Source organism: Myodes glareolus, chromosome 10 (genome assembly GCF_982192425.1).
Source record: "Myodes glareolus chromosome 10, mMyoGla1.1, whole genome shotgun sequence".
Classification (NCBI taxonomy): domain Eukaryota; kingdom Metazoa; phylum Chordata; class Mammalia; order Rodentia; family Cricetidae; genus Myodes; species Myodes glareolus.
This window is the reverse complement of record NC_142035.1, coordinates 50,592,067-50,611,781: the sequence shown is the minus strand read 5'-3', so window position 1 is coordinate 50,611,781 and position 19,715 is coordinate 50,592,067. Positions and strand designations below refer to the sequence as shown.

At 48.9% G+C, this 19,715-nt stretch overlaps 1 protein-coding gene across 5 annotated transcripts in view; it reads left to right on the top strand.

The window, feature by feature from the left end:
• Positions 1 to 19,263, top strand: part of Bcl2l11 (BCL2 like 11) — a 40,638-nt gene extending 21,375 nt beyond the window's left edge. For all 5 annotated transcript variants that reach the window (XM_085696380.2, XM_048459692.3, XM_085696381.2 and 2 more), the window contains 2 exons: positions 3,362 to 3,471; positions 14,761 to 19,263. In XM_085696380.2, coding sequence (XP_085552506.1) covers positions 3,362 to 3,471; positions 14,761 to 14,862 — 212 coding nt within the window. In that variant the 3' untranslated portion in view covers positions 14,863 to 19,263. The remainder of the gene's footprint in view (positions 1 to 3,361; positions 3,472 to 14,760) is intronic.
• The last annotated feature ends 452 nt before the right edge of the window (positions 19,264 to 19,715 follow it).

Sequence of the window (19,715 nt, the reverse complement as noted above, 5' to 3'; positions counted from 1 at the left end):
TAACCGTAGTGCCTAGCTTAGTGCATATTACCTGTGCCTCGTGGGGCAGATACTAGCCGTTAATTTTCAGTTTAGATCAGAGGAGTAGTATTTGCTTCTCAAAAAAAAAAAGACCAAGGGGGCTAGGGAGATAGGTCCACAGAAAAGAGAACTGGCCACTCTTGTAACGGGCCCGGGGTTTAAATCCCAGCACCCTCATGGCAATTGACAGCTGTCTGTAACCCTAGTTCGAAGGGGACTGACACTCTCATCTGGCCTCCGCAGACACCAGTCATGCAGAGTGCACATAAATACATGCAGACAAGGACAGCTACATGCGTAAAATAAAAATAAATAAAAATCTAAAAACACAACTATCCTCCATTGGTAGAACCCTTGTCCATCACATTGGAGGCCTTGGGAGCTTTAGCATCACAGACAAAAAGAAATCAGCTTCCTGATCTTTAAAAACACAAAACACCAGCCAGACCTGAATGGTGCATGCCTTTAATCCTAGCACTCGGAAGGCAGGGGCAGATGGTTTGAAGCCAGCGTGGTCTATATAGCCAGTCCCAGCTCAGCCAGGACTACATAGTGAGACACACACACACACACACACACACACACACACATATAAAGGGTGGGTGGTGTTTTAGGGAGTCCGAGCTTCACCAGCCTCCTCTGTGAGTGGTGTTTATGCCGTCCAACGCTGTTTTGTAACAGCGTTTGAAAATTACACCTAAGTACAGCTGGTAGCCTGTCTACTAACCCACAGCTATTGCCTGCCGATTACAGTGTAGACTAAGCTTAGTCTAACCATTATCTTGGGTTAATACACCCTCTTGACTCTTAAGTGCTCTTAGAAATCACAGATCAGGGCCCCGGGCTTGCCACTGTTTCTGGTCCTTTGTTCAGTGTTCTCTCTCTCTCTCTCTCTCTCTCTCTCTCTCTCTCTCTCTCTTCAGAATCTGGTCTGTGGACCTTAGGGCTTCCCTTCTCTCCCACCCTGAGCCTCCCTGCCGGGCTGTAGGAATCTGTTTATATCTCCATACCTACTTGTACTAACAGCCATTGAACTGTTCTTTATGGGAGAAACAGGCTGTCTGCTTATCTCCTCAAACAACAAGGCATTTATCTCTAAACAAGTTGAGTTTGGCCACCAGAGAGCCATAGCTGCTAGCAGGGTTGGTGTGCTTGCTAAGTGCGAATTTTGATAAGTCAGCTTGTGACCCAGGCTGGCTCCTTCAGTGGCTTTTTAAGTTCCCAGCCAAGTGTGAAACCAAGCACCTTCTGAAGCATACATGTGAGAGAAGAATTAACTAGAATGCCAGGCAGCTTCTTCTACAGTGTGGAGGCTTTCACCAGTGTTAGTCACTGTTTTGTGTTACAGTGGGAGAAGCTGGCAGTGCTCATTAAAGCATAATTCTCTCTGCGCGTAAAGAAAGCAGACATGAGATGCGTAGGGAAGACCGTGCTGCTTCATGAGAGGGTCCAGTCAAGAGAAAGGAAGTCCAGCCATCCCCAAATGTCGCTTGCCGGCAGGAAAGATTGGGTGGCTCCAAGCAGGCCAGCTTCCTTGAGTTCGGAACACCTTGCTGAGAACTCAAGCAATTTTCTGAAAGTTTTAAACAGACCAAGACCAAAGTGTGAACCATGTTGCGTCTTGAGTCCAGACAATTGGTGACACATACCTGTATTCCCAGCACTTCGGAAGTGGAGGCAAGAGATCAGGAATCCAGTGTCAGTCTCGGTTCATAAGACCTCGTCTTGGTGGGGGGAGGGAAAAAAGGAGGGAGGGAGGGGAGAAGAGAGAGGAGAGAGAAGAAATTCTGTGTGTTAGTCCACAAGAGCTTCAGGTCCATGAGACCTCAGCTTGGCCTCCTAGAACGACATGGCTCATGGTCATTTCCTTGAGTAAATCAGTAAATCTTGCCCCATAGCAATCATTGGGTAAGTTGACCAGCAAGTTTGATCATCCCACCAGCCTCATAAATAAAGCATATATCTATTCCTCGCCCCCACCCCCCCCCAACCCCAGAGATGAAGCTAGGCATCTCTTCAGAGTCTATGGGGGAAACAGTGGAACGACAACTAGACATGGGTGATGTCGCTCCCATTTGGATGAGCTCTTGGTGTCACTGGCCCTGCTTCTGTAGAAAGCCACATTTCATCGGGTACGAATTTGTGCCTTGTTCTAAGACCTAAGTGGGTATTGTGGGTATTTTACTGAGGACCTAAAATTTTATGTGCTCTGGTGTTTTATCTTTGTGTTTTTGTGTTTTTTTCCCCTAGTGTGGTTCTAGGGATGGACCTTGGGACCCCATGAATGCTAGGCTAATTCTTTATCACTGGTTTCCTTCCTTCCTTCCTTCCTTCCTTCCTTCCTTCCTTCCTTCCTTCCTTCCTTCCTTCCTTCCTTCCTTTCTCTTTTTCTTTTTATAGCCCTGGCTGTCCTGGAACTCCCTCTGTAGACCAGACTAGCTTCGAGCTCACAGAGACCTGCCTGCCTCTGCCTCTCAAGTGCTGGGATTAAAGGCGTGCGCCACCACCGCCTGGCTACTTATTTCTTTATCATCATCGTTACATTTACTTTGTGTTCATGGGTAAGGCAGAAGTCAGCTGTGGAGTCAATGCTCTGCCTTCGTCTTGAAGATTCTGGGGACCCAACTCAAGCTTGTCAGGTTTGGGGTCCCAAGGTCTATCACCAGTTGCTGTTGTGTTTCTTTGGTGATCTCCACTGTGCGGCTAAGGACTCTTTTTGGAATAGCTGTATGTGTGGCTGGGCCAGGATGATTTAGTTCTTGTAAGACTGAGTCTCCAATTCTGTGAAGTTAATTCTTTGTCACTTCTACATTGACCGCTGGTTCTGCTTTGTTGTGTTGGTCAACTTGACACAAGCTAGAGTCTCCTGGGAAGAGGGAATCCTTACTGAGGAGTTCCCTTCCTCGGGTTGCATGTAGGGAAATCTCTGGGGTAGTTTCTTGATAAATGGTTGTGTGGGCCCAGCCCGCTGCAGGCAGTGCCAGCCTGGGCAGGTGGCCCTGGGTTGTATAAGAAGGCAGGTTTAGCAAGCCATGGCGAGCAAGCCAGTAAGCAACATTGCTGCTTCTTTTGCCTCTGCTCCTTGACATCTCACGGTTGATGGACTGTGATCAACTGTGAGAGTCAAATAAATCGGTTTCTCAGCAGCAGAAACCTGCTGAGGCCATTGACTAAGATGATGCTTCCTTCATGGTTCTCAGCACCAGAGTGAGAGTCCCTGAAGCCCCCTGGCTTCCAGAAGGATGAATGTGTGAGATGGGTTTGCTCCTAGAAACTCAGGTGTGATGTTCTCAGTGCTGTGGACCCTGGCATGATTTCTGGTTTCTTTGTGCCCACACAGCTTCCATAAGGCAGTCTCAGGAGGAACCTGCAGATATTCGCCCGGAGATCTGGATTGCACAGGAGCTTCGGCGGATTGGAGACGAGTTCAACGAATCTTACACAAGGAGGGTAAGGACCCCCATCCCCACCCCCATGAGAAGGGAGACTGACAAGCTGCAGCCTACTTCATTCCTCTCCTTACGTCTGCTCCTGTTGTATCTGGGTGTTTGCCTTTAGCTAAGGCACAGTGTAAAGCCACAAGAGGTGTTTTATGTGCAAGAGACCTCAGCATATTAGGGTTTAAAATTCCTTTAAAAGGTTCTTTATATACATCTTGAAATAGTCCCACATAAATATGGAGCACTTAGTTTTCAGTTCGTGTAAGGTGCTTCTCCATGTAGGTAGAGCTATTAAATTCTAGACTGTCATTCAGCCAGGACTACAAGCAAGGCTGCCAAGGACATTGCACATTTGGTTACTGAAATGTGTTAGGAGAGCAGTAATCAGTAGCTGACGATGTGAACCTCGTGAAGGTTAAATAAGGATGGCTGGCTGCTCCATAGATTTCTCAGGTATGTTCTTGACTTTAGTTATCATAATAATTAACTTAGTTCATCATTTTTTTTAGTAGCAGTATGTTTAAAAACAGCTTTGGTGCTCACCTGATAGAATGAACACATTTGTCTGTTTGGTACCCCCTTTCCCAGGGAATCCACTTTTGAGGGTATGGGCTTTGATTCTGAGGTTCAGGATGGCTGTGGGTGGGGTGACCAGTTTCTTAACAAAGTGTCCTAAAGTAACTTGGCTCCATCTCCTTCATTCAAATGAAACCTCTCTCCTCTCTGGAGAGATGTCAGGCATAGGACCTTGAGGTGTTTCTGTCTTTATGTAGACATTTTCTAATTAGCCAGTGCGTCCAAAGTAAGTGAGTGTTCCCTGTGAATTGCTTGGGGTCTTTTCTGCCTGCAGGGTTACTCAGACCTTCCTCAGACACATAGGGACTCCACCACTGCCACCACCCTACCCCTTCCCACCCCCACTGAGGAGTCTTCTTTCTTCTGAGTGGCAAATCTGTCAGGGAGTCCTGGACTTTGAGAATAATTTCAGTTCCCCTTCCTGCTTTTCCATGGGGTGTGTTGGGGGATGTGCGTGTGTGCGCACGCGCTACCGTTATGCTTCTGTCATTAAATGGGAGCTGTCACGTTGATGAATGAGCTAAGGAATTTTTCACGATATTGTGTTTAGCTGGCACAAGCCTGGCATCCACCCCCTGACACGGATCCCTTCGCAGAATATAAATTCCTTCTTAGCCTGGATCGAAAATGGCAATCTTTCGGGAAGATTGGTTGATTTCATAATTTACCACCAAAGTTGCATCCACTAATCCCTCGGCCTTGGATTCTTTAGAGATTTCAGTTTCTGTGGGACTGAACTTGTTGACTATATGAGGCCATGGAGCGTTCAGGAGCCTGGTCCTTCTGCTGAGGACAGGGGTAAAGGACAGGAGGCTCTTCAAGAAAGTGAGGGACTGCATTTTAGTCTTGGACTGGAGTTGGGTTCAGAGTTCAGGAGGACAGGCTGTCTTAGTTAGGCTTTTATTGCTCTGAAGAGACACCATGAGCGTGGCAATTGTTATAAATGAAAACATTTAATTAAGGGTGCTGGCTTACAGTTTGAGGTTCAGTCCGTTTTCATCATGGCGGAGAGCATGGCGACTTGCAGGCAGCTGTGGTACTGGAGTTAGAGTCCTGCATCTTGACTCAGGCAACAGGAAGTCGGCTGACTGTCACACCGAGGGAAGCTTGAGGAAAAGAGACCTCAAAGCCTGATCCCACAGTGACACACTTCCTCCTAAAAGTACCATTCCCTTTGGGGGCCATTTCCTTTCAAACCACCACACACGCCATTTCTGCCAAACACAGAGACCTCTAAGTCTTGCTAGGAACCGGCTGTGATGCCAGTGGGTGTGGGTGTTTCAGGAGGGATGTGGCTGGGAGCAGGTCTTCGTACTGCCGGGGTTTGTACACTGAGAGGAGCTCACACAGCACCCCACTCTCGGGTCGTATCGAAGCCTTTGTCTGCAGAACCAGGCGTTTGATGGATATTTTTGTGCAAGTTTCATTTTAAATCATAAGGTATGGGCAGAGGGCTAGGAGGCCCTCCCAGATGGGCATGTTGAAGCAGCTCCCTGGGGACTGTGAGTGACTGAGAGTGGTCCAAGTCAGGGGTAGGTAGTGAGAGTGCTGTCACATCCTCTGGCTGGCCCCTCAGGGAGGGCATCCAGGTGATGGATGGTGCAGGTTCCATACTGATGTGCTATGTACCATCTCAGATTCTTCCCTCACCCAGCTGGCCTTGTAGAGGATGAGACCATGGCTGTGTGTGCCCGGCCTCCTGCTTTCCTGATAACGTTATTTCATGGTTGCATGTTTAAGTATACATCTTGTGATGGTTGCATCTGATATAACTTTGTTATTTCCCATCCTTTTCACACAGTAAATGTAGATAAACATCGCTGTACTATTTTGCAAGATTTTATATTTTATTTTGTGTATCTTTTTCATTTGTGTGAGTGTGATCGTATACACCTTTGAGGCCGCTGTGCATGTGTAGAGGTCAGAGAATAACTTTTGACAATTGGTTCTCTGCTTTGAACTAGCAGGCCTACAAGCGTCTGGGCGATTCTCATTCCTGTATGTCCGCCTCACCGGTGCTGGGATGACAGATGCATACTCCATCACGTCCAGCGTTTTTATGTGGCTTGCAGGGTCTAACCCAGACAAGGGAACTCCTGTGACTAGGGCTCTTACCAATTGAGCCCTCTCGCCAACCCTTAGCATGTCTTAACCCAATGCTGAAGTGCAGTCACTAATAAAGGACTTTAAAGCTTCCTTAGTTGGCTGCGGGAAGGAATAGATGCTAATTAGACCCTAATTCCTCTAAAATGAGGCAGATAACTCTCCAAAGAGTAGGTGTCGGCAGCCAGTTCAAACTGTCACCCTCAAACTCAAGACAGTGACACAGTGACCTCAAAAGCTGCAGCCACCGGTCTTGCTGGTTGGAAGAGCAGTCCATTGTCTGTCGTCACACGAATGGTCCATTGTTGAACACGGGACAGGAAGCCAGGCAGGAAGTGGGAGAATAATGACTTCAGATGACCCATTGCTGAGCTGGTACCCATCGCTCGCCTTCTTGACAGGATGCACCGAAGCCTCTGAAATTTAGTGCGTGCACCGGGGCGGTTGTCTTCTCTCAAGTGTTAGCTTTTGTCGCCTCCAACCTTCCAAAGCCTGGCAGGGTGTCTCGCCAAGTCACTAGTTAGGGGAATGGAGGTGCCGTTTTGCGGTTGCTGTACGTTGGGTGCATTTGAGAACAGTGGGGCAGTGTGAGGCGGAGCTGTGGAGACTGAAGCCGGATAAGGAGAGAAGAGGAGGTCACGAGTGAATGCCCAGTCCTGTACACCTCTGACTTCTGGACTCCCAGGGCGGCTCTGCAGGCAGCTGTCACTCGAACATGCATGCTCTGTATCGTGGGAATTGGTGGCAGCTTTCCTTTTTGAATAATTTCTAGAACCATACAGAGAACTTTGTTAATATGCCAGCTTGTCTTCTCATGTGTGTGTGTGTGTGTGTGTGTGTGTGTGTGTGTGTGTGTGTGTGTGTTGTTTTCGCCATGATTCCCTTAGCTTATTCTTTAAAAATGTTTATTAATTAATTCTTTGAAACTTTCACACAATGTTTTGATCTTATTCTTTTCTTCTCCTGCATCCTCCCCATCTCCCTACTCACCCAATTTCATGGTGGGGGAGGGAGTAGCAGAGTACAAACCAGAGGAATAGGACATTTGCTGTGAGATTGTGTCATCTATATAGGACAGGAAAGCTGGCTGCCCTGTAAAATCTCAATGTGGTCACCTAAACAAGACCCGAGCAAGGACAACCCTGCTTGGCACGCCAGTGTGGATGGGGAACTCTCACAAGACTCCGCCCTTTATTAATGCTGCAGTGTGTGCTTCCCGAGAGTAATTATGAATATCTTCTCCGCCACATGCGACAGTCGTGATCATCAGATGGGTAGTGACCCCACGCTGTCGTGGGACTATAGACTTCAACTTCTCATCTTTGGTCCCTTTTACTGGTCGGTGTATGGTGGACCTCTGGTGCTGATAATGCAGAGCCAAGGTGGTGTGTGGTGTTAGTACTTTTCCGAGAGCTTAGGTGGGAGGAGACAAAGCTGCACTGGGGAGAGGCTAGGCCTCCCGAAAGATCCTCCCTGACCAAGTTATACCCACGTGGTATACCACCCCTTCTCACGTTCTATGTCCACTCTGCAGTGTGGTACTGTTCGGAAGACTCAGGAGGATGGCAGAGGCTTTTGAGGGGAGCAGGACAGCCCAGGGAGGCCAGCAGGTCCAGAGAGAAGCTCAGAGAACCTGATTGGAGGTCACGGGGAAAGCAAGTGGTTTGCATTTAACTTGAGTGGTGGAGGGCCATTGGGTCTTTACAGCCTTGTGTTTGAAGCCTCTCCTTCCTCATGAGGGGCTGTGAGACCACCCAGTTCTCACTCATCTCCAGTGGTCATCGTCGGTGCTGTCTGCCTGTCTTAGCTGCTGCTCCTGTACCCAGACCTGGGCCAGCTCATCTTTTGAAAATGACATCAAGTGCATATGGTCCTTAGTGCCTGTGAGCGCTGCTTCTGGAAATAAGATATCTACTTGTATGTATCTTTCCATGGACTGCAGTTGCTCTGAAAGATGTCAGCCCTTCAGATAGTTGTTCTAGGAAAAACTAAACTCATTTTACAGCCCAGCCCAGCCCAGCCCAGCCCTGAAGCTGGGATCCTTGACACCCTGTGGCTTCTTGAGATTAGATCCCCGAGTCAGTATTCCTAGAGAATGCTCTTGACATATGGTGACTTGGCGCTGTCCCGGCCGTGGCCAGCGTAAAGCGGAGAGACCCTGCAGTCGGGGCGATGTGTGAATGGAAAGAAACCCTTTCATTGTCTGGTCACAGGCGCGGTGTATCCTTGCCTTACACTGCCTGCTTCCTCCTCAGTCTGGCATGTGCAGGCATGAATTGACTGAAGTGTAGACACCAGCAGAGCCCTGCATCAGTTAACAGTGGAGCCGAAAAGGTGGCCCATAGAAACAAATTTCTCTCAGGTGTTACACACACAAACGTTTGTGTTTTTTAAACTTGAAGCCAGTGTGTGTCTCGTTCCCAAGGAAAGGAGCCCACTGTGTTACCTGCATTCATGCGTTTAGAAATGGAGGTGGTCCTATAAACCACCGACAAGGGAGAGGCCTAAATGATAGCTTGCTTGGATGAGACCAACCGGAGATGGATGGCCTCGGGCCACGTTCTCCAGAGGCCTTCATTAATTGAAAACTGAAGTTTAACAAGATAAGCTGCTTTCTTAGTCTGTTGTGCAAAGCTCCATTAAAGACATGAATAGCAAGTGTAAAATCCACTCAGCCTGACTCACAGAAGCATGGGGATGGGTTGCTTGCTTCACACATTAGTCACGGGAATTTACAGATAAGCAGGTCCTTTGTAGCAAAAGCAGTCCCTTGGAGGTTTGAGACACAATTGCATACATGTGTTTCCCTTGTAGTTGGAAGAAGCGGTTTGGCATTTTGGTTTTAGGCTGTGCTCACACACACAACCTGGGCCACACCGTTTCTGTTCTGTGACTAGAGGAGGTGGACGCTTCGGTTTCTCCTTTGAGGCAAGTGGAAGGAGTTTGGGTTAGGTTCATTCCAGAGTGTTGTGCTGGTTTTCTGAATAAGAAACGCCTCTGTGAAACCACTGCGTACAGTTTGGCTCATAAGCAAATGCACCCCGCCAAGGAGCAATGGGTCCACTCTGGTGTCAGATGTTGGGTGTTGGGTGCTAGAGAACCTGGGTGCCATTGCTGCTCCCTTCTGTGTCACGTTGAGTGTTGCCAGGAACTCTGTCCACCCGGCTGCCCGCAGAGGCTTTGGACGTGGTTTTGTGGCAGATGCGCTCGACCCTACAGGCGCCGGCAGCATCTGTCTGGTTGTACGCAAATGTGAGAGGAGATTGAGGCACTGAGGTGTGCTCAGACGGCTGGCTGGGTGTTGGGCTAAACATCCTTGTGTTGCTCTCCACCACGTGCCAGGCTCTCCGTCGGCCTGGCAGGTGCTACACCTGCAGGGCCACCCAGCAGTTGTGGGACGGCGAGCCATGAACGTGGAACTAAGAGGAGCTGCAGGTGCCTGGAGGGGAACTTCAGCCAGGTTGGCAGGGTATTTTTTTTTTTTTTTTAATCTCTGGAGGAGGAAATGAAGATGCAAAGAAAGGAAGGTTTGGCCCTTCTGCAGACACATAAAAATAATAAGGTTGTTGCATCACCCCTTGCTAGACTTCACCTCGCTGAACCAAAGCAGGAGGTCTGGGTTGTGGTTAAAGTGTGTTTCATCCTACTTAGCATTTCAGAACAGCGTGTTCCTGCTCTGAACTGAGTATTTTGCCCCTGTCTCTCTCCCAGGAGACATAATAGCGATCGTGAACCGTGTTTGACTGGCGATAGAACAGGATATCGCCATCAAGTCGATGTGTGTGTCATATTGCCAGGATGGCTAGACAGGTAGCCCCCACTGCGATGAAGCCTGTGGAGTGGTTTCTGTGTCCCCATAAAAGACCTTCACTTTTAACAGTTTCTGTCATATGGTGCATAGGAGGAGATAGATAGAAGACAAGTTCGGTTTGCGAAAGCAGCCTTTCAAGCCCGTGTGGTCACGATAGATCGTGAGAGCTCCACTTGCTAGCAGGGTGGGGATCTGGGGATGGGGGCACGTTTGTTCCCCTAATGTTCAGAGGTCACCTCACATTGTCCTAGTCCCTCTTGTGCCTTTTCTCCAGCCCTTGCGGTCACTAAACTATCAGACTCGGCTGTTTAAATGCACTTGTTCCCTTGGTAACAAATGGAGAGTGAATGTGGCCTCTCGGATCAGTCCTCTGGCCTGAGGGCAGCAGTGGGCATGGATCTCAGCAGAGTCTCTGTCTGAAATTGGAGAGGGGCTAAGACCTCCTGGCTGCTTTAGTAAGCGTCGTTTAGATGGCTGGATTAAAATCCCATAGCCGTGGTACAGCTGTGTTCTGGGTCCCCTTCGCCTCCTGGATGGCTCACTCTGAGTGGCGGGGGGGGGGGGGGCATTGCACCATCCGGGTGGACATGGCATCGCATTCTTTGGAGCCAGAACTGGCAGCGGAGACTACCAGAGTCCTTCCTGGTGCAAAATTGAGTTTCCTATGAATTGCTGCATACGTATAAGTAAACCTGTTAGACGATTAGAAAATCTGGAGCCTTCAGTGTGGACATTCCATGAGAGACACACTTCTAACTAGTCAGATTCCTTTGTGTCTCAGAGGTCTGAGGGGCGCCTATCTTGGGATGCACTTGGGATAGGGTACTGTCAGTTCTTAAGAGGGTTTATTCATCTTTTACTTATGTGTATGTATGCATGAGTTTATGTGCATCATGTATGTGCAGGTACCCTCAGTGGACAGAGGGCATTGGAGCCCCTGTGACTGGACTTCAGAGCAATTCTGAGCCATCTATGAGGGTGCAGAGAACCCAGGTCCACAAGAAGACCACTAAGGGCTCTTAACCACCGAGCCATCTTTTCAGCCCCAATACCATCGTTTTTACCCCCGTAACCTTGACTGCCAGGAAACATGACTTTGAAGTGTGGGTATGTTGTCACAGATGTCACCCCTCAGTCTCCCAGTGTCTCCTCCTTGCTGTGACTTTCCATCTCCATCAACCTTTAATTTTATTGTGATGTGGTTGTCACTATAAGCCCCCTCCAGTCTGCTGCCTGCGTGGTGTTACGCTGAGTGTGGGCTCCAAAGTAGAGATTGGCATTTGAACCCCTGAAGTCTGAGCTGAGTTGCTGCAATCACTCAGAGGACCTCTATTCCCACTTCACAAGCCCACTCTGAAACCTTCTTTGAACTGAAAGGGAGGTGATCTTGAGCAATGAGAGGGTCCCACTTGGAGGCAATGCTGTCTGTGTTGACTCTATAGAGTGACCTCTGAACTTCTGTCCCGGCATGCCAGTAATCACTACTCTCCATTCTGGGAGCTTGAATATGTGGCCCTAGGTGACATGTGCCTTTTAGGAAGGTATGGGATCCAGGGTATCTGCCCTGGCCCTGCGACCTCTTGCCCTGCTACTTCCAGCCAGTTTTGGCTTGAGGAGAGCCACCCTGGCCCCATGGGGTTGTTTCAAAGGCTTAAAGGCCTGTCATTTCATTGAGCAGTGGCAGTGGGTGATTCTTCTGTCCCCAAGCCCGTCTTAGCACCTTAGAGCCTGCTTGTCTCTGAAGCCTTTTAAGTAACCCCTTCACCCACCTGCATCCGTGGGACAGATCTCCCAAGCATCTCTGTGACTTAGTCTGAAACAGTTGCTAAGCTTCCATCTTGAGAAGTGTTTCCACTTTCAGGGCGAAGGGCTGAGAATGATCGTTCAATAGGCTGAAAGGTTTGCCACAGAAAGGGTGCTGTAAACAAGAGAAGTTAATTCGGCCTCAGTTCTGGGGACCACAAGTCCAGCAGCGGTCTCAGCAGCGCCCGTGTCTCCACACACCTGTCTCTGACCTGTTCACGTTCCGTCCTCCATGTCATCACGTACCGTCTGTCTCAGTCTCTGTAGCCACACCTCGCCCGCCCCCCACCGGTGAGCTCATCTTCATCACCTTGCTGAAGGCCCTGTCTCCATAGGCAGACACTTTCTGAGGTACTGGGGCCAGGACTCTAGGCTAAGAAGTTGGGGGGACACTGTGGCCCATATAGAGGGGTTGCCAGGAGGAGGCTTCCTTCCTTATTGTACTTTATTTTTCTGTTTCAAGTGGTTGTAATCAGGAAAAGCATTCTGTTTTCTACCGGGTGGCATAGGCGTGGTCCTGGACTGTATACCCTCGGTACACAGATGCCCCTGGGAGTGCCCGAGTGTGAGTCACTGATGCAGACCTTCTGGACCCAGGCCAAGAGCTGCAGCTGAGGAAGAAAGATCTGATGCCCTTAGTTCTTTGCTTGTTCTCTTGTCTTTCTAGTTCTGCGTAAGTTGTGAGGGGCCTTGCAGTGGGTGACTTCTCCCCTGTACACTGACATTTAGCTGATGGCCCCCCATCCCCCCCGCACTGCGAATGATGGTCACTTTCAGGCCTGACCTGAACATGTCCTGGCCAGGCGCTCTCCTGTGGGTGTGGGTGGCGGGAAGGGGCATGGAGACGAGTCGGTTTCCATGATCCTTTCAACTCTCCTGACCCTTAAACCAGATGAAAACTGAAGCCCGGGGCTCTGCCTTGGGTCCCCATGTGTGTGTCACAAGAGCCCTTCTCCAGAGCCCTTTTCCTAAGCATTAAGTCCTGGCTTTTTGCCTTCATTCTGCTTCTGCTCTCAAATCTCCTGCCACACGTTAGCTCCGCCCAGCTCAGGCGGAGGCACACCTGCTGAAGCTGATGTCAGTTAGCGCCACCCACCCTCCAGCTGTTTTCTGTTGTGTGGGCCACATGCGCTGGGCTAGGGGAGCAGCTCCAGCCACCGTGCCAGCTGTCGGGGGATTTCTGGACTGGCATGGTGCTCTGACTCAGTACTAATGGCTTCCTCCGTTGAATGTTGTCCAAAAGCAATTGTTCACTTGCTGAAGGCGCGTGCCGCGCTGTCACACCACGAGCCCGAGAGGGTGGCACACCCCAGGGCACCCCTGGGGACTGGGTCTTCCTTTGCCAAAATTTCCTGCATTCCCACGACAGTGCCACCTGGCTTGATATTCTGTGTCTTCTCGCTAGCCTAGACCACAGCCACCGTGGACCACCTGTCATCCTCACATGGTGAGCCAGTCAGTGTCTCCCCGGATGCTACCAGCACAAGAATTTGAAGCTTGCCAAGTGTAAGCAGTTGAGGCCCATCCCTCGGGCAAGCCATTCTTGGCGTGTTGACTGTAGCTACCCAGTCATCCTGTGTCTGGTTCCGCTGAGGGCCTCAGTGACAGCAGGCCGGTTTGGGTCTTCCCACCTTGGACTGATGGCTTAGTCAGTTGTGGAGCCTGCTTTCTTTGTTTTAGTGAGTTGCGGTTCTATTTTGAATAAGTCTCTTTCAGCCCTATTACTATTTGTCCTCACCAAAGTACCTTCCCAAGCCGACTTATTCTCACACCAAAGGAGCAAAGTAATTTTGAAAGTTAAATCAAAACAAAGCAATCTGGTGTGTAGAACTGATAAAATCGCAGCCTGTGGTCACGGGAGCTCCTCCACAGGAATTGCTGACATAAAGCCGATTTCCTCCCATCTTGTTATGGAAAGAAAAGGGGAAATGCCCTGGCCCCTTGAGCTTGAGAGCTATGTAAACAGTGGGGAGAGGGGAGCTCCCCTGGCAGCTGGTGTCTGCTGGGATCTTTGGAGTCTGAGAGGGGACAGACGGGCCCTGGTGTGATCCATGGTCATTCCCAGACAGTCTTTAGGAGCACTTCCCACCCTAGTGGAGGGGGGGTGGAGGTGGGAGGGGGGTACTGGGGCGGCCACGCAGCCAGGTCCTGTTTGTGGGTTAGTCGTTAAGTCTAGTTCAGACTAGAATTTGAGCCAGGTTGTGGCCCATGGCACTGAGGCAAATGTCTTCCCTTGCCTTTTGTTCTACAATGAGATGAGTTAGATCCCCACGCGGATACTCTGGAGGGGTGCAAGGGACTCAGAATTCTTCACATCAGTCCGAGGCTTCCTTCTGAACAGTCTTCAGAGAGTCACTGACCTATGTATGTCACAAGCCACCAGGCTTTGCTCCTAATTGCCCTTTCCTTCCCAGGCCTGGTGTGGGATGGCGAGGTTGACTCAGCCCCTTGTCTGCGACAGTGGCAGCCCCTCGGGCCACTGTTTATGCTTCAGTGCAGCCAAAGGCCGTCACTATTCCACTTTATTTAGCTTCTTAGAGCAAATTACCCCCCAAATCACTGCTTTCTCAAGCCAATTACAGCTACCGGAATCCGCCTCTGAGGGAGTCTGAGCACGTCTGATGGCCAGTGAACAGTGAATGCGGCTGGTAGTAAAGGGACCCGAGTTCTTCCTTTGTTTTCCTCTGCTCCTCCCCCACCCCGGCCACTTCTCCTGAGACACCAACACCAGAGAGGTGGCATGGCTCTTGTTCAGCACCCACGTGAAAGTTTGTAGTTCCAGGATGCCTTTGGAGTAGTCTGATGGTCTTCTATTTGCTGTGTTTTCCCAGTGATGGACAACTCATTTGGTATGCTTGTACTGTGTGAGGTCACTTCGTCCCCTTGACGGGACAGATAGATGGAATGGAGTTCCCCTGCTGCTCAGATGGGACGCTTGTCTTGCTTTAAGTGCGCGCGCTCCAGATTGCTAGGGAGTAACCAAGAACTCCGCTTGTGTTTTTGCAGGTAAATAACTACCCAGAGGCCGAAGAGCACCCTCACCACCCTCAAATGGTTATCTTACAACTGTTACGATTCATCCTCCGTCTAGTATGGAGAAGGCATTGACAGGATCTTCCCGCCGCCAGGATAAAAACATGGACATTGCTTTTGTTCAGACCGCCAGAACCCCAGCACTTTGGTCTCTCAGCGCCGCGACGGTGCAGCCGGTGGCTCTATCCCAGAGAGGTGCTGCGGGTGGACGACACACTACCCTGTGTCGATGTGAACGTCACCCGTCTGTGCATCACCACATGGCAGGATTTCCAGTAGACGTTTGTGTGAATGTAAACAGGGAGGGTTCTTCTTGTCAGTGTCCAGAGCCTGGGTCTTTGGAGGAGAGTCACGATGCGGGGAAGGTGTTTACATGTGGTGTGTTCCTTTGTTTTTCCACCTACTTTCTTTGATACCCATTTGGTTGGTTTTTTGTTCGTTTTTTGTTTGGGGGTTTTTCTGGTGTTTTGGGGTTTTTTTTGTTTTTTTTTTCAGAAAAAAACATGAAAACTTTTTAGCCAACTTGTGGATGATTTTTATACTGAAATTCTAAGGACCTGTTGCCTACTCTCAGAGGATTCAGTAAACCTGCAGTAGGAACTGAGCCGGCCGCTTTAGAAGGCTGTCTTAGTTTATTTTTGGAGATTACTGTACAGAATTTTTAAACGGGGAGAGTATGGTGTTTTTCCCTCTCTCCCCTGCCATGGCTTCTTTGAGTTTCTTTTTTAATTATCGCTACCAAAACAGTTCTTACGAAATGGTAAGGATGAAAGCGACCAAGGGTCAGTTTTGGTGTACCACTCCCTTTCTGTAAATACCTCCTCAGCTCAGTTGCGTCTGTGGCAAAATTTCACACTTTCTGTGTTTTTCCTCATCTCCTCATCCTCCTCAGTCTGTCTTCACACTGATGCACAGGTTTGGCCCAGGGTGTTCTCATGACACAATGTGTTTGGGTCAGCAAGGGCTAGGGGCTGCCCGGATTGTTCCCAGCTCCATCAATCAAGCTGACTCAGGGGAAGGGCTCTTGTCACTTCACCTCTTTGGGGTGGGTTTGTTTGTCTCTTACATCTTGAGAGAATGCAGACTTGCAACACTTGCTGAAGCTGTTAGCTCTTTTGGTTGCAGGTTTTGCTGCAGTCATAGGCTCTGCCTTGCATATACCAGGTGGGCAAGAGCCCACACTTGTGGGGATTGGCCAGGTCCTTTGGGAGCAAGGGGCTCAGGTAATCATTTTCCATGCGTTTTGGCACTTAGCCCGGCTCATCCCGCCTGGCCCATGACACCTAAACTTCATCCCCGTTCCTTTGAACCTACCTTGAAATAAAGACTGGCTCCGCTTCACCAGTTACTGTATATAGGAAACCTCCGTTACACCAAGTGAAACGTTCTTTTTGGTCTTCCAAAAGATGACTGACTACTTTCTTCTACTTTTTCTTAACAGTTGGATCTTGTTGGGCCACCTGTGTCCGGGGTGGGGGGTGCTCTCTCTTGGTACCTGCCCCTTAGGATCATGTGCCCCAGAAGGCCACACGTTGGTCAGCCATTTCAGGAGCAGGCAGGACTGGAGGTGTACAGCCTGGGGAAGGAGCACTTCCCTAACACATGTAGAGGCCCTGGCTTCCATCCCCAGCACCTCCCAAAGCAAACAGCACAGATGCAGGCAGATAACCAGGGAAGACACAGAAAGGACAGAGGGAAGACCATCGGAGGGGCGGGGGGACTGGGAGCCCTCTAACTTGTGAAAACATCCGTCATCAGGCAGCTTGCTTAGAGACGTGTGTGTGTTTCCAAGCAAGACAGCAGTGCCAACGACTGTGTTTGCTTTTTGCCCCGTATAGGGCCAGTGTTTTTACGTTATTAAGTAGAGAAATCCATTCTTCCCTACGTTCCTAAGTTTGTGTGTGTGTGTCTGTGTGTTTCTCTGTGTGTGTGTGTCTGTGTGTGTGTCTGTGTGTGTGTGTTGCCTATATGCTTTTCCTTCTAGATTGGGATCATTTGATTCCAAATAGTCTTTCTTTTAAAACCATTTCTTTCCCAGATTCCTTAGGTTTTTAAGAGTTTGAAAGCTGTGTTGGCACTCCTGATGTGTTGAGTCTAATCGAGGGTTCCTATATAGCCCACTCTTATAAGGTGGCAGTAAGAGTGCAACCATGGTTCTTCTAGACACCCGCGCGTGCACACACACACACACGCATGCACACACCAAAGACATACTTGGTTCTAGGCTGCTCATCTCCTAGGACTGCCATGCGCATGTGCCAGTCTCTCTGGCTGGAGCACTTTACTGTCTCAACCCCGTGACTCTGTGGTACCTCCTGGGCAGGTGCAGAAGGCTCCCAGAGCCAGGTGCCAGTGGCATGTGTGGCCCTTCAATGCTTACCTCTGTGTCCCGTTGGCCTCCAACCTGGGGCTGGCCATCCAAGCAGTTCATGGGGAAATAACAGATTCTATGAATTGTAGAAGTATTCAAGAACAGGATGCGGCACCCAGAACTTACACGTGACTGGATGTCCCTGTACTGTATCTGTTTATTAAAATGCAAGTAGGAAAGTGTGTCTGCCTGCTATAGGTAGACCCTTGTACTTAATTTTTATTTTACTATTAGTATCTGTCATTCTCACTTTTTAAAGTAGAACTAGATCCCCCCTCCTCTGTCTCTCTGTGTCTGTCTGTCTGTCTGTCTTTCTCTCTGTGTGTGTGTGTGTGTGTGTGTGTGTGTGTGAAAACATAATGCGGGTTTGTGCCTTGACAGCCTCCCCAAGTGAGGTTTGTAAAAAGGTGAAGTCCTATGACTTCACCCCAAGATGCAATAAATACACAAAATGACTTCCTGAGTAATTTTTCAGATTTTCTTCCCAAAAACAAGTTGAATTTGGGGGTGGGGGACGGGGAGGCTGAAAAATCATTTTAAAATCTCTTTTCATTCAAGTCTGTAATAGATACTGTACACATCCTCTCCTGTCTCTCAGTGTTGTACATATTTTGACTATTTATTAGATTAGGAAGTCGTGTTTTATTCATCAACTGAGCCAAATGTCTGTGTGCAATTGTGTTTCCTTTACCTTTCTTTGTAAAATTTTGTACGGCATAAATGAGTGTAAAAAAATCACTGTTTTTCTAAACTTCTCAGAATTAAGGATTGTAAATATTGCAGGTTCTTTTTCTGTGTAATGTGCCCTACTGTTTCATAATGCTGTAACTTGTAAAAACGTTGTATATTTATTTTCTGCTTATTTAATGTCTTAAATTCTTGAAAGTGTTGACATCCCTGTCCCCCACACCCCTGCCATCCCGTCAATTGCTCAGCTCCTGAGTGGGGGGGACTGGGTCCGCCCTCCCAAGGTGGCCTCCATTTTGGCTCCTGGCATTCAGTTCTTGGATTCTGCCACCTTTTTGATGAAATTAGTATTTTGCTGCCCATGAGAATCCCTAAATGTGGTAGGCTGGAAGATTGGACTCTTAAAAAAAAATACCCATGAAACCCATCTGTTGTAAAGTAGCTGGCTTTTTGAGAAAAACAGGCTTGCCAGTAAGTTGGCCATATCTTCAGAGAAGTATTATCAGCAAATGGGAAAGACTTTTTTTAATCGAAAGAGTATCTTCGACAGCTCAGTGTTGAGAGAAATCCAATTCTGCCATCTCTTGAGGTACTGCTGTGTGGCTGTCCTGGACAGGGACCTGTTCTAGAGAATTTGCCCAGACCACCGGTCTCACCAGGACTCTTGCTGGCTACTGTCCCCACCTGCTGTGTGGTTCCTGTGTTGAGGTGTGTGGACTGAAGTGAGCTAACCCATTCAGCTCCCTCCTCCTGGTCACTGCATTAGTCCAGCCAGCTTCTGCAGGTCCATGCCCTTGCTCCAGCTCTCCGTTTCCCTCAAGAAGAGGTCAGGGTCCCCACTGGCCTGTGTGTCAAGACAGAAGTGCTCACTGAAGCCCGAGGGGCATGTGACTTCACGTAGATGGCGGTTCTGTCCTCCCTGCTGATTTAGCCTGGTGCCTGTGTGTGTCCGTTCAGCACAGCGGTGTGCGGGTTGTGTCCACACGTGTCGCTAAATCAGGGGGGAGCCCTTCCCAAACAGCCTTGCACAAAGTACCCTCAAGCTCCCAGCCAAGTACTTGACTGCTTTTATTTTGGAATTTCAAAAATGTAATATTCAAATAGGTTCTGATGTCTAGGTTCTTTGGCCTCTGGTTACTGTATCCAAAACTGTCAGGTACCCTTTAATAAATAGCACTGATGTCTGTGTATAGCGCCCCATCACTGACGCGTCCGAGGACCCAGCGTATGTAGCATTTCTTTGTATTGCAGTTTCCCTGGCTTCCTTTATGTTTTGCACTGATGAATTTTGACAGGGTAATTGCCACTGTACTTGTGCAATACTGCTGTAAATAACTGCAGATTTTTTTTAAGAAACTCAATCTTTTATGTTCCTAATGAATTTTATATAAATAAAACTTGCAACTAGCTCCCGTGAACCGTTTGCTTTGTTTCCCTAAAGACGGCCAACGACGGAGGATAAGTGTAGTCACACACACCTGCCTCCTGTCGGTCAGACCGCATTAGCTGTATGGAGAGCTTGTAGCTTGGTGCTTGAAAACAAGTCTGTGTCATATAGTTAAAGCAAACCGGGTTGTGCTGTTTTGAAGTGGATGGCGGAACCTCCTGCCCAAGGAGTCAGCCATGACTTGGTACTTGGGAGGAAGAGGTAGATCAGGAGCGGACTGTTCACTGGTCGCCTCACAGAACTGCTAATCTCTGGGATCTTGGGGTGTCCACTAATTAGGAATGAGCAAGAGACACTGAAGCGTTGTTGGGGGGGGGGGCTACAAGTTGTAAGGTCCGTGTGACCAAGTTCAGACTACTTTGCCTATTTGGTTCTGAAGTTTGTGCTGAACAGTTTAAGCCAGGGATCCATTCATGCTGTTTA